Source organism: Populus alba, chromosome 1, assembly GCF_005239225.2.
Source record: "Populus alba chromosome 1, ASM523922v2, whole genome shotgun sequence".
Lineage (NCBI taxonomy): Eukaryota > Viridiplantae > Streptophyta > Magnoliopsida > Malpighiales > Salicaceae > Populus > Populus alba.
The window spans coordinates 49538273-49555424 of NC_133284.1; the positions used below are offsets into that span (position 1 = coordinate 49538273).

The 17152-nt window shown below is 34.9% G+C and overlaps 3 protein-coding genes across 3 annotated transcripts; all 3 read right to left on the minus strand.

The window, feature by feature from the left end:
- Positions 1-1217: 1217 nt before the first annotated feature.
- On the minus strand, positions 1218-4285 carry LOC118036672 (reactive Intermediate Deaminase A, chloroplastic-like). Its single transcript, XM_035042455.2, has 6 exons — positions 4041-4285; positions 3374-3489; positions 3068-3112; positions 2544-2617; positions 2398-2447; positions 1218-1675 (listed from the first exon to the last, which is right to left on the minus strand). The coding sequence occupies exons 1-6, from the start codon at positions 4228-4230 to the stop codon at positions 1545-1547; spliced, it is 606 nt and encodes a 201-aa protein (XP_034898346.1). The 5' UTR covers positions 4231-4285; the 3' UTR covers positions 1218-1544.
- Positions 4286-6164: 1879 nt separating this feature from the next.
- Positions 6165-8318, minus strand: LOC118036669 (NEP1-interacting protein-like 1). The gene is made up of 5 exons (XM_035042452.2): positions 7768-8318; positions 7083-7234; positions 6783-6866; positions 6518-6688; positions 6165-6421 (listed from the first exon to the last, which is right to left on the minus strand). The coding sequence occupies exons 1-5, from the start codon at positions 7934-7936 to the stop codon at positions 6281-6283; spliced, it is 717 nt and encodes a 238-aa protein (XP_034898343.1). The 5' UTR covers positions 7937-8318; the 3' UTR covers positions 6165-6280.
- A 6650-nt stretch (positions 8319-14968) lies between these two features.
- LOC118036674 (serine/threonine-protein kinase WAG1) lies at positions 14969-16772 on the minus strand. The gene has a single exon (XM_035042459.2). It carries the CDS (start codon positions 16608-16610, stop codon positions 15147-15149), a length of 1464 nt encoding a protein of 487 aa, XP_034898350.1. The 5' UTR covers positions 16611-16772; the 3' UTR covers positions 14969-15146.
- Positions 16773-17152: the final 380 nt, after the last annotated feature.

Consider the following 17152-nt stretch of genomic DNA (forward strand, 5'->3'; position numbering starts at 1 on the left):
AAAAATAAAAAATGAAGTATTAGATTGATTTCGATCACCCTGTAATTTGGATCTATTTAATTTAAAAAATTTATTTTTAAATTTTATTTTTAAATAATTATATGATTAAAAAATAAATTTTTGTGATATCAAGTATCAATATTAAAATAGATATTTATTTAAATCTTATAGAAAACAAATAAAAATAATTATAAAATTTATTTCTCAACCAATCCAATATTAAAGGATAAATATAAAAAAAAATTAATTAAAAAAATTGGGTATTCCTTGTTAACAACCAAACAAGTTGAAAATAAACTATATTTTAGTTTTGAAAAACAAAAGAACCGGTCTACTAATTGAAAATTAGTTGACTGAATAAAATAAGTTAAATCGGTAAATATTTTTGTTTAAATTTAAATTTTCTTGTATTATTTTAAATTTTTTAATTATTTAGGATTTTCGTCTATAAAAAATCTTGAAGTTCAACATTATACAGCAGCACATAAAAAAAGCTAAAAAAACTTGAAAAAAAACATTTAATAAAAATATATACTCCTCTCAATGTTATTCTTATTCTTGAATTTTTAACTTCACATTACTATTTTAATGGCTATACCACTCCCGACACCCGTGTCATCGACCGTTAAAATTCTTCCTTATTTTGGGAAGAAAGAGGAAGATTTTTGACATATAAAACCTGGAAGAAAAAATTATTTATATAAGAAAACCTCTAACTGAACCTTTAGAGTTCAAAATGATGTGAAAGGCCATCCTTATTTCATTATCCAAAGGTATTTTTTTATATATATAAAAATAATAGTAATAACCATTGTAGATTGTGGTTCTGACGTGTAGGCTATGGTAGAAAAGTTAATACATGTATTTAATAAAATAAATTAAAAATTCTGAAAAAAAATTGTTAACACTAGCTAAGAACTAAATTAAAAAGCTGAAAGATAAACATAAATTATAATATATGATTTTGCAATTATAATTATAATGTAATTGTAATTGAGTTGCTGTGGTAGCGGGTCCTGTGACTTTCTTGAGTACCATTTATCAACCATTTTGGATTACTACTGGAAACTTTAAACAGCTTCTATAACCTGAAGTTATTAGCTATACCTAACCCAACAATCACATGTGAGTAATGCATGCACGATGGCACTCTAAATTAGTATTAAACTCGAGCCTTCTTATGCACGATGAGAAGAGGTGCTGCGTCAGACGCGAGGTTAACAAAAAGATTGCAACATGCAAGGCTTTAAAGTTCTGGCTCCAACTTCACTAAGTTACACATTCATCCAATAATGGCACTTACAGAGAAAGCTGTAAATTCCTCAATGTTTGTTCATTTTTTTGGTTCCATGACTACCATGGGGCTTCTTGCCCCATGTTCTCAAGCATGTCCAGTTGTTTACTAATGATGGGAAAGACATCCAAGGGGAAGTAAGACAGAGTAGAACCCCATTGTCATGTATGCCGCCGGCCCCTCCCACTTTTATTAACTTGAACAACTTCTGAAAAGTGCCAGATGAATTCCTTCACATTGTTAACTTAGGTCACGCGAGCGAAACTGGCTGAGGCTCCACCTTTTGGGGAAGTTCAGCAATGCACTCGACTTCAATCTTGGCATCCAATGGCAATGCTGCTACCTGATATGTTGAGCGAGCAGGAAATGGTGCAGGGAAGTCTGTAACACAAACCATATTATTAACTTAGGTTGCAAACTGCAATGGTGTCAGATGCCAGATAACAAATTATCATTTTCTCATCAAGGGACAAAAATACTTTATAAGGAAATTTCCAGATACATGCTCTTATGTCATAAACTGATCCTTCAGAAGCTTAAATGTTATCCAGTAAGCACTTATTGGCAAAGAATTTGATGCTACAGAGTAGCTCGGACTTGCCAAAACTCTACCAGAAAAATGAAGAAAATATGCATAATGATCAAGGTTAGCCAAAAGGCGATTCACATATTCCAGTTTCAGTCAACATCCTAAGTTGATCATCAATAGATGTATTGAATGTTTATCAATCCTGCTACAACTGTAAGGGACAATTCTTAACCTATGTAGAAGTCTTACCTACATATTCTGATTATACAGATCCAGATTTTTGGTCTGTACTGCATAGTGTTAAAAAATAACATGCATTATCATTCAAATGTAGAAAACTTAATAGTCAGTGTGGGTGGATTTGGAAAGCACCTGCCATGCCAGGAATTGAAGTTTTTCACTAAAGCATATTCTACATTTGCAGAGTGATATACAATATTCTCATTTTCTTGTTACTGGCAGGTCCAATGTATTGTAGACATGGTAATTTGCAACACAAACTAGGGGAAAACCTTTATGCTCCATAACATGACAGTACAAATAATCTGCACAAAACAATTCGATCATAACATACATTTTGCATAGATATCATTCACTTTCTTGAAGTCTTTCAAGTCAGCCAACCTGCAGAAAACAACAAAGTACAAACCAGGACAGAGTCAATTCTCTTTCCAATCTTCAATAAAAAATAAATATTGCAAGGCAAAAAGAGAACCCTACATTATTGTTGTCTTTACTACTAAGGAATAGTCGCTACCACTAGCTTTCAGTATCTCCCCCATATTCTTAAGTAACTGTCAAGTTCATAAAGTCAATCTGTCAGTATTAATCTGCTTATCAGCTTGAAACTGAGAAGCTACGCACAATTGCAGTCAAACTAAGACCAATCAACAAAATAGGGCAGAAGCAATTTGGCATAAATACAACTAAATCGAACCCAGAATAACATTTTTGAAGAGGGAGATAAAAGAGGAGAGAAATTGCACAATCAATAACATTTACGCCAAGCTCACACTGATATCTAAGAGGAAACATTATATCAGTGGAAAAGACTGCACGCTACAATTTCAGCATATCTTCAGATAAAAATAGGCTGATCATAAAATGCAGAGTACACAAAACTAAGAAATAAAATTGCTAAAACCACTGAAGCTAGCCTCTTGAGCTGAACACCAACTCAACAGAAAAAATAAAAAGAAAAAGAAGTGCACAACAAGAAATTCTAACTCAGGAGCTGCTTATACCTGTTCTGTCTGATCCTCAACATTCTCCGAGACAAACTTCCCAGTCTGCATAAGAGTATCAGAAATCATATTGCAAGTATACAAGAAAGTGATTCTAAGAAAAAAATAACTTAACATATGCAGTAGCGTGGTTTGATCTCAACAAGCATGCAACAGTAGAATAATTAAGGACCCCAACAAAAGCATATTTTATACTCCAACATCCATCCTCCTCCAAAAGTACAAATCACAAAAACCAAAAGAACAGGAAAATATGGAAAGACATCAAACAGTCATTCAAAATGGAAATGGAGCATTGAATCATACCTCTGGAATGAGACCTAAAACACCTGAAACAAATACTAGGTTATTGGATTTAATTGCTTGAGAATATGGTCCCAATGCAGCTGGTGCCTTGTCAGTTTTAACAGCCTCCTTTTTAGCTACAATCAAAGCATACATTTGCCACCGTCAGCCATCAAAGCCACAAAATCGAATCCCAAAATAAATCAACCTCCTTTCTAGCAAAATAACCGCAAAATCGAACCCCATACAAATGACACTCTTTCCTAGCAAAACAATCACACATTAAACAAACAAGTCTCAAAAAGTCATTCATAAATTTCTAAACCCAATACATCATTTCCAAACAAAAACACCAGTCAATTATCAAAAATATTAAAAATTTTCAACTCTCCACATCTATCAAACCAATACCATCAAACCCAACACTACAAAATTGCCATACTTTTCTACAATGTTGATCATTCACACATATTAACAAAAACCCACAAATCAATTCCCGTGAAAAATCCAAGATTTTTTACTCTATTCATACTATCACACATTAACCAAAACCCAGATATCATTTCTCATAAAGTCTCAAACTTTATATCCAACTAACTTAGTTACACGCATTTAGCTAATCAAGTCCCCATGTAGAATTCGAAATAAGAAGATAAAACTAGAGAGAGAGAGAGAGATAGAGAGTTACGAGGTAAAGTGTAAGTGGTCAAGGAAGCGAAAGGAGGAGTGGCTAATCGAGTTGAACAACACTGCCGCCAGAGACCGGTGTTGATGACGGAGGCGCAACCAATGCCGCCGATGGAAAAAGGGGTTCGGTTGCGCACTGCGCCGGCGTTCATCAACGAGACATTTAAGGGTTTTAGAGCACACCACGACATTTTCTCTCTTGTTTGCAGTTTTCTTAATTTGGTTGCAGGTGATACTTTAGATGTAGTTTTTTTAAGTTAATGGTGCATCTAATCCTACTCTTAATCTTGTCACTTTTAGTCCTCATACTTGTTTTTATCCCAATATTATCCTCCACCCCCACATATCCATAACCATTAAGGGTTAAGGACGATCAAATCCATCATTTTTAAAGTAAATTTGGTTATATTAAATGATTTATTTATATATGTTTCAATGTTTATTATTTTTTCTGTGAGGGTTATTATTAAAGGAAACAAGAAAGATGCTCACAAACAAGGTTAGAAGGATGAATTAAGAACAAAAAGAGTAAAGGATAGCTATGGCATAAGAATAAAGTCTGGTGACCAAATAACACCATTAATTCCTTGTTTTCAATTTTGGTTGCTGACAGTAGAAAGTAGAAACTAGTAAGTAAGTGGAAAGGGTTTATGCATTAGGTGTTTAAATTCTCTGGTCCCGTTGTTTTGGGCTCAACTGAGTTTGGAAGCCCATAGGGTCATATTAATATAAACAATACTGTCAAAGGCCATCATTTATCAATTTGACTATTTTTAACCGAAGCTTTTAAAAATATTCTTTTAAAAAATTAATTTATATTTTTTATTTTAAATTAATATTATTTAATATTTTTAGATTATTTTAATGTGCTGATATTATAAATGATTTTAAAAAAAATAAAAAATATTATTGTAATATATTTTTAAATAAAAAAATAATTATTACAGCAGTCTAAGTTACCGGAATCAAATGCATTGAATTAGTGTGGAAGCAAGCTCGCTACTCTTCCTAGGCCTTTTGCATGCATGTTTTGGAGTTTGTCCCTTCTTCAGTAAGCAAAGTGCAACTTAACTTACGGTAGGTGAGCAGATTTGCTGGTGAATCGGTGATCATACTATTTTCTTTATTGGCAAGTAAGTTCAAGAACATGGTAGCACTTTCTTTTTATTTCTATTTTTCTACAAGTTTTTTTTTAAAATTTTATTAGTTAATATTTAATTCATCAGGTATTTAACTTTTTGATTGAATTTAAATATAAAATTTAATGAATTGCAAGTTTAAAAAATTAACTTTAGTTTATAAAAATTGACTCGAGTTTGCTTCTTGTATTTTTCAAGCTTTTTTTTTATAGTGTCATCTATTAGTATATGTTTTTGTTTTTTTTTCTTTTACTTTTTATGAGATTTTTTAATTATTTTTAAAATAACACAGATTGTCTCTAGTTTTTTTCTTGATCTTTGTAGTTTTGTCCTTTTAAAAAGAATTTTGTTTTTTTAATTAAATTAATTGATTTTATCATTTGACATTAAATTTATTAGGCGTTAAGATTTTTTAGTTGAGTTCAAGTCTAGAATTTAACATATTACAAGGTTAAAGATTTACTCGGGTTTTTCTATTTCTTCCATTTTTTTCATTCTTCAAATGTTTTTTTTTTCTTTTTATAGAATTTTTTAATAGTTTTAAAAATAACATGATTACCAATAAAGAAAATAATATGATCACCACCAAATATGCTCACCTTTGTAAGTTTAGTTGCACTTCTTTTATTGAACACGGGACAAATCCCAAAAAACATAATTATTAAACTCTATCATCAAGTATGTAAGAAAAAACTTAAGCTCGAATCGGATAATATTTTTAGTTTAATTTGATAAGATATTGATATCCTTAAATTTGATATTTAATTGAATTTTTAATGACTCGGTTAATTTGATCCATCCCAATTTAAACTTCACCAGGTCAATGTTTTATAGAAAAACAAAAAGTCATCGTCTTCTGTAAAAATAATTAATCTAGTTATCTATGGCACAACATACCGCACGTACAGAACAGAACAGGAGTGTTCATTTTCCTTCAGTCGAGCCTTGTACTTCCATTAATGGACATCATGCTAACACATTCCATATTGTTCAAGCAACGTCTTGCAACCCAGAAAGGCCAAAACCACCTCCCCTTTCTTTTTTCTTTTCTTTTTTTTCCTTTTTTGATATTAATTTGTGAGTGGAAACAAGTGATCTAGAACTATACATCATTGTCATCACACACATAATTTCTACAATTTGGGCAAGATCCGTTTCTAGCCAGCCATTTATCTAGACAGGACAGATGAAAGTAGTGTCCACAGCGGGGAAGTTTTCTCATTGAATCTCCATCCTTGAAATCCTGACAAAAAAAAAATGTTAAAATCTGTTAAAAGCAAGATTACAATGATTTCCTCACAGAGCTAAAATAATCACTCAAAGACAATAAGCTCAGTACCTGCAAGCAAATAGCACAACTAAAGGCGAGGCAGCATTGTTCAACAATGTTATTGTCAGATTTGAATGTACATTCAGGAAGTCTTTTGATACAATCCTCGGACAAGCCTCTAACTTCACTTGTGTCATAAATGTCTGATATTTCTCTGTAAGTTGTTTCCATTGCATTAACCTGGGAGATTTACAAGCCTGATTAAGTCCCACATAGTACGTTCAACAATCTATTCTAAGAACTATTGGTATGCAAATTGAACAGGTCTCCTCACCTGCCATTGGTAGGCTTTTAGCACCGCAGGACCTACCCATTCCATGAATACCTTCCCATTCAACAAGCTGTGCAAGAGAGCAACCTGTAAAAAAGTAAAGTCCCCTTTACTTTGGATTCTAAAGCGCAAGGCCCTCCCTCTTAAATTGAAAGAGACAATCATGATGCTGTGTACAGCAGTGAGAAATACCATATCAATATTCAAAGCAGATGTATGTAATTTTTATCCTTTGTTTTTTTTTTCTTGTGAAACTCGTTGAAATGCTGGTGTATTTATATAGTGGATATGAATATTATTTACCTTGGACAATGGTTCACCATTAGTAATTGATTCTAGCAATTGAACAGCAGTGATGGCACCTGCAACAGCACCTACTCCAGAGCCACGAAGAAACCCAGTTTCTGTTGTCTGACCTTTCATGGCTCCTATGATTAATCCCACTAGAGCCCCTCCTGCAAAACCAAGGCCAAATTTTGAGAATCATGCAAAGAGGTTAAGGAAGAGCTAGCATCCAAATGAATACTGATATTTTCATAGAATAAATAATTTCTTTGACAGATTAAGCAAATATATATTATTATATATGCCTTACTTAAAGTGTGGATTAATTATGTGTATATAATTGTATTCTTTCTGTCTCTATCTAATGTCAGTGGAAGTTTCTTTATGCAGCAAGTGGAAGCCTAGCTAGCTGATCATGGACATTGGAGACAAGTGTGGAGTCAGCAACTAGCTAGAAGTGCATATATGCATGGAACACAGTCATACATCTTTAAAGGTGAAAACAAAACTCTTATCTTAACACTAATATACATGAAGGCATGAAGCCATCTCTAACAGGATTCAGCTAAAATGCTGCCAGAAGGGCTGAAATGCAGTGTTTTGAAGGAAGAAAAAAGAAGTTGAAAAAGTTTCCCTGGATGTGAACTAGTTTTCCATTAGCCAGACCAGAAAACGAAGATATACAGTACAAGGAGAGGCATACCTAGTGAAAAAATACAAGTAGATGCAGCAAGGACGGAATTCTTCAGAACTGATCTAATGAAAAGTCCAGTTCCAAAACCCTCTAGCTTTGCTGCAAAAACCCACAAAGAAACGGCCTCTTTACACCTGAAAGAAGCTTTTGTTACGCCGGAAAACCACCTTTTCATCATTGGAAGAACGGAATTTCGCAAGTGTGTGAAAGCCTTAGTTTAACTGATGAGAAGGAAAGCAAAAGCAAGTAGTGTGCAGCTGTAAAATGTGTGAAGCTACACACAAGCATTTATAGGAGGGTACACAATGGAGCATTTATGATGCACATATATACATGCATGGATTGGGAAAGGTGTTATGCATGCCAGCTTCTCATGCATGCAAATTGATGAAAATAATGCACAGAAAATGACAGTAATTTAGGCCCCTCTTCCCATTTTCAGTAAGTTCACCTGTCAACTTTCTCTTCCTGCAGTTGAAAAAGCTACCCTAGGGATAGCATTAATTAGGATGTTTAACACTCTTATTCTGATTTCAATTGCTTTTTAAATATATTTTTTTCTTGAAAAACAATTAAATAAATGTTTTTTTTAATATTTACTATAATTTTGATATGCTGATTTAAAAAAAAAAAAATTCAAGAAAAAACTAATTTAAAATCCCTCTCAACCACAGTTCCAAATTTTATATTTATTCATTAAAAATGATATATTTTATTTTCAGAATGACAACTTGTGAGCTTTTATTTTCACTTGTCATTTGTCAATTATCTTATATCCTAGTCCAATGGCGAAGGAGTATGGCTTGGGGTGCCATTGGCTGAGATCATATAATAACATTTCTTGAGTTGTCCCAGAAATTATGAGCTATATATATCCCCTCTTCCGCACACTTAGAGGAAGAGAGAGCAAGGAGAGGGACAGTAAGAGAAAAATGAGAGTGGGATCGTGCCTGCCTAAGATTACATCAGCAAGGAACACGGACTGAGCGACACAACAGAATCATTAGTGTTGCTGATCGAATTGAATAAACTAGACTTGAAAAACTAAGTAAAGATCCCTGCTGAAGATGATATTTTTTTGGTATCTGAAAATTCACTGGATCGGTTGAGCTGGATAGATCATTAGTGTTACTGATCGAATTGAATAAACTAAGTAAATATCCCTGTTGGAGATGATATTTTACTGTCTAATCCAATCCAGTTGAGCTCAGTCGATCCATTAAAAAATAAAACTCTTTTAATAATAGTGTATTTCATATACAAGCTCGAACTCAAAACCTTAATTTTTTTTTAAAAAAGGCATTGAATTACTTGAAGAAAGCACTGTTGATTCTTTGTTGAAGATGATGGATAAATGTTTCAAACACAGTAATTTGATAGGTTGATTGATGCAATGCAGGCAACAAGAAAAATCTGCATGGATTCTATGTGGAAAAAAATGCCTATCATTTAATGAATATTGTTGAATGATATCTAAATCAAATAGGGTGTTCTGGAATACATGCAACTAGATAATTCTCAACGCCCTCTTTACGGGAAGATGTCAATCAACTATAGAAATAGAATAATAATGCATTGGAGCTTTGTCGAAGGCTAAGATCCTTCCTTGGATTTAATTAACCTGTCTCGTGGTGCTGGAACCATCCTGAAGATAGCATTAATATATAATTAATGCTGCTGTCTGAAGTGCTCTTAATTACGCCTTGTTCTTCTTCTTTTACACAACTAAGAGGATCGACTTGATATCTCATTGGCCAGGGCTTGCTCATTCAATTGCATGCCAAATCTGTTGGAACTAATTAAATATACTGATGATCATGGATAATGCACAGTAGCATAAAATAGAAGTGCTTCATTTGCTGAGAGTGCTTCTTCCCTTACTTGATACTAAGGCCAATTTGGCTTTGTCAGGGCTGCAAAAAAACAAGGGGCGCCAATAGCAGGACAGAGAGAGAGAAGGGGGAGGAAAAGTTAAAAACCAGGTGCTGCTGGATGGTGGTTAGCGCTTCTGTGGGCTGGAAACAGGAAACAAGTGGATATTTTGAGACGATAAGATTTCAGAAGCATGGACATTATGTTCAAATGGAGTAAGGGTCCTTCAATTGCATTAATGAGAAACAAACAATGGCTACGTACCTTGATTACTTTCTTGGTATATATCATGGTAGGTAGGTTGTCATTCACACTTCCTTGCCTATTTTGTGATCCTAGAAAAACCATGGACTTCTTTCTTGAGATCCAACAGATTCATATTTTGGTGTTCCATTTTAATGCTTTGTCCAAGAGATAAGATGCCATTTTCTAGTAAAGGTGTTTTGTGCCTTGTGGAAACAAGATACATCTTCCTGCATCTTCCACCTTGAAAAGATGACTTCTTTCTTAAGAAAAGACTCTGTCTTCCTCTTTATCGCCGAGTTATTGAAGGAGTGAAGACATGCTCATTTTCTTTACTTGGTGCATGGTTTGAATTTGAACCTGCAGTGCACCTCAACTCTCGGTATTCTAGGTTGATAAATACAGGAGATAAAAACATTGACAAAAATATAAAATGAATCGGTATTGTGATAATTTTAACGTGAATTTCTGTATTTTAAAAACATGGAGAAACATTTTATTTGATTTGGGTTTGGCCTTTTGGGGATTCCTTATCATGCCAAAAAGGCTTCTGTCCTTCACCATGCATGGCATTTAACTTGATTTGGTTGGTTGTCATTAAAATCTCAACTGCAAATGCCAAGCAGAATAAGTACAATCACAGAAAGTATTTTTAATGTCATTCCAAATAATCGAGATCAAATCCCACCGAAGAAAGTTCATATGAACGGAGAGAATTAATTATGGGAAACTAATGGCGATGGCTGGACTTGAAGCCCAGAAAATGACCTCTGTAAACCATGTAAGATCATTTACAGTGTACAACTGATCATTTAAATGCATAGGCTTGTAGAAGTGGGCTATCATCATTTTAAGTATGTATTTAATTACATCAACTTAATATTTATTTAACAAATTAATGTAGAAAACAGAAATTTCACACAAGATTTTAGATATTAAATTGTGTATGGACAAAGTGGGGATGGGGATTCAATTTTTCCTTGGACTAAAATGACGTTTGCCAAACTTACTAGCAAGTTTCTGAGAGGAGTGTACAAGTTGCAGACAGGCATCAACATCAAGCATTGAATCATCTAGTGAAATTAATAAACTTTCACATAAACAGAGAAGCATAAGATGGACGAGAAAAGTTTAGAGAGATGTTATGTAATTTTAAGTTAATTATACCAATTCAGCGAGGCTTAATTTTCTGACAGGGATTAATAATCCAATATCCAGTTGAGGGAGGATAAAAGTACTAGCATAAGCAAATGAGAGAATATAAACTTTGTCAGGAATTATATATATATATATATATATATATATATATATATATATATATATATGAGCTCACAGGATCAACACATGAATTGCAGAAGATCTTCAAACTGCTAGTAGTCTCTGTAGGATAAAATATCCCTTACCTTGTATTCAATCTGCAAAACACTAGAACTTTTGTCACCTTAAGTCCTTAACCAATCATTTTAGTAATGGAAGCATGGGCCTCGTGCATAATGTTTTCAAATGAGATAACAAAGGAAAATAAAAATGCATTTCTAACCTTCTGAGGCAAGTGTCTTCATCTGAGGGGATTCTGATGGAGAATTCACAGCTGCCTCCCTAGCATCAATCATCACTGCGATGACCTCTCTCATTGTTGGCCTATTAAGTGGAGATGTGCTGGTTGCAGGCAACGCAGTTTTGAGAACTAAAGACATCACCTCTGTTGTTCTTTTCTGACATCAAATATCTCAGATGTTAGCACTGAATCATGAATTGATTTCATCCACAAACCCTCTCTGCTGCTCCAAGACCAATATTATAACGAGCATTCCAGTCCAGTGAACATGTTTGGACACTGCCAAGAAGATGATCTCCAAGACTCCCATTTGGCATATATTCATATAGGAGAATATTGTAGTCCTGATGGTAGCAGAAGCCAAAGAGCTTAACAATATTACGGTGTCTAATGTTTCCGAGGGTCAGTATCTCAGAGCGGAAGATGTGGTCACAACTAGCTACTTCACTGCGAGACTTCTTCAGCTTTTTTACGGTGATTCTGGTTGGTTATACGTGATAATATTATGTTTATATAAATATATATATTTATTATTGATATAAATTTAAATTATTTTTAATATTCATATAATATTAGATTAATAAATCTAATATTTTATTTATAAATCTAGAATAAAGATAAAATTCATAAGATGAAAATAATAGTTGTCTACCACATCATGCCTTGTTGCATCTTCACGAGGAATAAAAGCAGGTTGACGACGCATCATAGCCCAACAAATTCCCACTATGAAAAACAGAGGAAGTAACCCAATAGCACCAGAAATAATGGCCACTAGTTTCGCTCTGGATGAACTCTCCTTGATCCAGTTTTTGTTAGGAGTAGGAAATGGGATCACTGGATGACAATGGTACGAACCTGATTTGCACGAGCCATTGTTGCCAGCAAAGTTTGTGTAGTCCATTCGTAGAAATGCAGGGTTATTTGGCACTGGTCCTACCAGGTTACTTTTAGAAAGATTGCAGACTAGAAGGCTGAACAGCTCACTGAAAGATGCCAGGAACGTCACCAAGAAGTTGGTTCTCGTTCAAGTAGAGTGATTCTAACAGATGAAATTTCCCTAAATCATTGGGAATTTTACCAGAAAGACGATTATGGCTAATGTTGAGAGCAATCTGAAGACTATCAAGTTGACCAAGCTCGACAGGTATGGCACCAGAAAAAAAGATTTCCTCCCATTTGCAGCTCTGTCAGTCTGCTTAGACTACATAAGGTACTTGGAATTTCTCCGGTCAATCTGTTGTCTGAAAGCTTCGGGATTTATACGGGATTTATACGTTCATTAGCTTGCCAATTTCTTCTGGAACAGAGCCTGTGAATTGGTTCCGACTAAGATCAAGCCTCTGAAGTCCCATGCAATTTCCCAAGTCACGAGGAATTTCTCCTGAGAGACAATTGGAAGAAATGTTGAATGCAACAAGCTGTGTCAGGTTTCCTATCTCAGGAGGAATTTCCCTAGTAAAATAGTTATCTGACAAGAGCAACAACCTCTTCAGTTTCCCGAGTTTGCCTACACCAGGGGGTATAGACCCGGAGAATCGATTTTGATATATATCAAGCGAAGAAAGATTCTGAAGTTGATATAAATCAACAGGGAGACTTCCAGCAAGCAGGTTACCACCTAGCATTAGCTGTTTAAGAGACTAGCAAGTTTTCAGACCAAAAGTGATGTTTATAAACAACCTATTTGATCCAAGGCCCAAAAACATCAGTTTCTCATACTTGCATAGGTATGAAGGTATGAAGATAAGTCAAGGACGAGAGGTTACTATTATACCCAATGAGGAAAGGAATATGACTCTCAAGATAATTGCTGAAAAGCTGCAACTCCTCTAGATATGTTAGGTTTTGAACCTCTATAGGAATTGTACCTGTCAGATTATTTTTAGACAGGTCAATATTTTGTAACTGTGTTAACTCTCCAAGTTCCCTGGGAATACTTCCCTGAAGGTTATTCTCAAAAAGGTGAAGCTAGCGGACTTTAGGAATACAACCCAATTCTTTGATCAAAAAGGTGAACAGGTCAATGTGGTAGCTTGAAAGGTATAAGAGGGGTGAAAAACGATAGAGATGAGACATGGACATTCTTTGATCATCGATCAATAACATTCTTCTTCTCCACCATTGTTGTCAGACCTGCCATTGCATTTTTCCTCGTGTAATGGTTTGCTTCTAGACCGTGATCTGTGTGTCTTCCCTTCTTGGTTAGTGGGTTGGCAGGGAGTCTACATGTCTCTTCTTCCGATCCACAGTAAAGAGATCATGACCTTGCAACATTCTATTATTAAGGAAACAACTATGCTAAACAAGATATTAAAATATGCACGAATAATTACAATTAAACAGTTTGATGTGTTATGATTGTGTATAAAATGGTGTAAAAATCATGAAAAAAGAAGTATAATCATTCTCTAAATTTTGATTTCTAGAAATGATTGGTGCCTATGGAAGCATAATATTACTTGAACCGACATAAGATTGGTCCATTCCATCAACATTAGTAAAAAAAAAGGCCAAGGAAAAAAAAAATAAACAGATTAAAATGAAAGTTTTTTCCTTTTAATTCTACTTCAAGGTCATATTACATATTGAAGTGTTGGATGAAAAATCCAGAAGATTAAAAATTAGAATTTATTCAAGAAAATAAAGAAAAAAAAGAGTTTAAACAAACTTCCAGCAAATTTTCCTAGATTGTTTAGGACCTGGCCCTATTTGCAAATTTGCCCATATTGAGGCTTCAACTGTTGCCTGCGCCATTACAGAAACTTGGACTTGGACATCTTTATTGGCATGGAAATAATTGCTGTGTTTACCTCACATCCCTTCAATTGTCAAACATTCAAGAGAGTTCATTTTGTACATGGATTAGTTTGAATAGCAAAACCTCTTTAAGATGGACAATCCATGGGCTTCATGCCCAAACTTTTTAGCCAATAATCAAACCTAGTAATTCAGTGTAAGGTTAAATATGTTTTGAGCTAATATGTGTTGCATTTTCTTTGGGATAAAAGAGAGAAAAACTAATTACTAGACTTATTTAAAAATAGCTATCAGATGGTTTAAGGTTTGACTCGGTAAATGATTTGGGTTATTAGGTTAATGTGTTAGTCCACAAGTTATTTTATCTAACTTTTTTTTTATTAAAATTTTATTATTTTAATTGAGTTTGAATAGATTTACAAGATGAATTAAATTATGAATCAACGTATTAGATCAATTAAGTTTAGCTAGATTAATATCAAACCATTTTAGATTAAAAGATTAATATCAAATTATTTTAGATTAAAACTCAACATAAATTAGGTTTTGATTACAAATTTTAACAAATAAACTTGTCAATCCGAGCATGGTTTAGATATTATTTAGTGTTTTTTTCTCGTGACCTAAAAAATCAACCTCATTGTCATCCTAAATGCCAAAATGACATATGCTGTTGAAAACTTGCATTACTTCGAGGAAAGGATGGATGGATTTGGAAAAGAAGATGATCACTACTCATGAGCACCGACTGTGTGTGTATTTCAACAAGGACAAAACTCAACAACTAAAAGTATGAATCTTCATTAACAGTAATCCGATCCATGTACAGTGTGTAAAAGAAAAATAAGAAGGTACCTCTCCAAAATTGACATATCTCGTCACCCTTCTATGATCTAATTATACAAAGTCCTCAAAGCTAAATGTATGATTTGAGATACCCTTACTGATTAATCAACTAAGCACATTTCCTAACCTTATAATGATGATAATTACCATTGTAATGTTGGCTGTTATTCAAAAGATAATATCTTGGACTCGATCCCTTATTTCTCAACAAGTTGCCAAGGCCGCCGCCACCCTTCTTCCACAGCCTCCACCAACACTTCCTCCTAGGGGATGAAACACCCCCTAGCACGTGACCACTTGAGTGGCTCTTCCCTTTTTTTGCCACAAGCCCTCGAACCTCAGGTGGCTTATAGTTCCTTATCAAAGGCCACTTGATCCCATAAAAAAAAGAGTGTCTTTTAATGTCTGTGGCACCCTTGGTGCACCCTAGCCTCTGCCTTGGATCCTTGACTAACAACTTCTCGATCAGATCCTTAGCCTCTTCCATTCCTTTACCTTCCCCTTCCATCACATGGAAGTTCACGTGCTTACTCGATGCTATATTGCGCAAGGTGCTCTCTTTACTCCCTCCCTTAAACGGTGTCGTTCCATACAATAATTCATAGAGCAAAACCCCGAAAGCCCACCAATCCACTCCATTACCATGACCATTTCCAGACAGCAACTCAGGAGCCAAGTATTCATGGGTCCCAACACATGATCTCGACAAAGCTGCCGTGGGCTCCGCCACAAACTCCTCCTCCACCACTTCCTCCTCCACTACTCCCCTCCGGCTAAACGTACCAAAACAATCACCACCTCTTCTCATGGACCCCGCCATTCTTTTTCTGTGGACCCTTCTATCAAAAGTGGGGACAACATCAGCTTTGAAGCACAAATCGAAGTCAGACAACATTATATGACCATCTTCACGTAATAATATGTTCTCCGGCTTTAGATCCCGGTAAACAACACCTAGGGAATGCAAATACTCCAAAGCTACCAAGACCTCAGCAGCAAAGAACTTGACAGCCTGGACCGGTAACCGGTTACCAGGCTGCTTACGTAGCAAAGAGTGAAGATCTCCATTCGGGCAATAATCAATCAAAAGGCAGCTGTAATGAGAGACTTCAAGATGGGCATAGAGTGTAGGCAAGAAAGGGTGGTCTAGCATGGAGAGAATCTCACCTTCCATCTGAACTTGCGATAATTTTTTCTTGGTTAAAGAATCTTTATCCATAACTTTCAAAGCAAAGTTTGCATTGTTGAAGTCTCTAAGTTGGCAAAGAAAGACCCGGCCAAGATTTCCGGTACCAAGATGGCGGAGGAGTTTGAGGTGGCGGAGGTGGAGTCTGCCATCTGTTGAGAGGCTGGTGGCTGTTTTTATAGCTGACCAGTGCTGATCACATTTACGGTGGTGGAGAGAGCTTGTTGTTGTCGTTGTGATGGTGGAAAGGCGGTCGTTGAAGCTGAGTGTTAGACTAGAACGTGCACTTGAGGAGGCGCAAGTGCGGTCAGTGGCGGTGGAGGTGAAGCTGAAATCAAGATCGGTATCAGATGGGCAGCGATGAAGCTGGGTTTCTTCAATATCCATGGTTTTAGCGTGTGGAGAAAATTAGAGTATAATGAGCTGGGGATATAAGGGCCGGCTGGCTGGCTGGCTTATAAAGAAGAGGGAGAGGGGGGGAGGTGAAGGGAATTAAATATGGTGGTTGGTTGACCAAAATAGAGATAGAGAGTAGGAGATGGAGATGGAAAGCAAATGGAAGATGCTGATAGGTTGACCCAATTGCAAATTTCTTGTTTTTAATGGATCCTTACTTTATAAGATTTTGACAGTCACATTTAATATATTTTCATTTATTCAACCATAGTAAATATTTTTATGATAATCTATATTAAATTCTATTTCAAGCAATCTTAAAAACACATTCATTATCAACTAGATATATACTAAAAATATATTTTTTAAAAATAATAATTTCAAGAATAGAACTTCAAAAATGATAAATATTTAGAAAATAAAAAGATAAGTGATAAATCAAAATGATAGTAAAAATCTTGGTAGAATGATAAAAAATTAAAAAAATATTATAGTTTAGATCTAATCACGTGTTCGAAATATCAATTACATTT

What these genes read in the sequence shown, in the direction of transcription:
- LOC118036672 (XM_035042455.2), bottom strand. Translation starts at nt 4,230, where the DNA reads ATGTCGTGGTGTGCTCTAAAACCCTTAAATGTCTCGTTGATGAACGCC. An exon ending in TTTTAGGTCTCATTCCAGAG is followed by an intron (nt 3,113 to 3,373) that starts GTATGATTCAAT and finishes ACTCTTATGCAG; the next exon opens with ACTGGGAAGTTTGTCTCGGA. An exon ending in GTAGTAAAGACAACAATAAT is followed by an intron (nt 2,448 to 2,543) that starts GTAGGGTTCTCT and finishes TGTTTTCTGCAG; the next exon opens with GTTGGCTGACTTGAAAGACT.
- LOC118036669 (XM_035042452.2), bottom strand. Translation starts at nt 7,936, where the DNA reads ATGATGAAAAGGTGGTTTTCCGGCGTAACAAAAGCTTCTTTCAGGTGT. An exon ending in ATGGTGAACCATTGTCCAAG is followed by an intron (nt 6,867 to 7,082) that starts GTAAATAATATT and finishes ACTTTTTTACAG; the next exon opens with GTTGCTCTCTTGCACAGCTT. An exon ending in TAAAAGCCTACCAATGGCAG is followed by an intron (nt 6,689 to 6,782) that starts GTGAGGAGACCT and finishes TAAATCTCCCAG; the next exon opens with GTTAATGCAATGGAAACAAC.
- LOC118036674 (XM_035042459.2), bottom strand. Translation starts at nt 16,610, where the DNA reads ATGGATATTGAAGAAACCCAGCTTCATCGCTGCCCATCTGATACCGAT.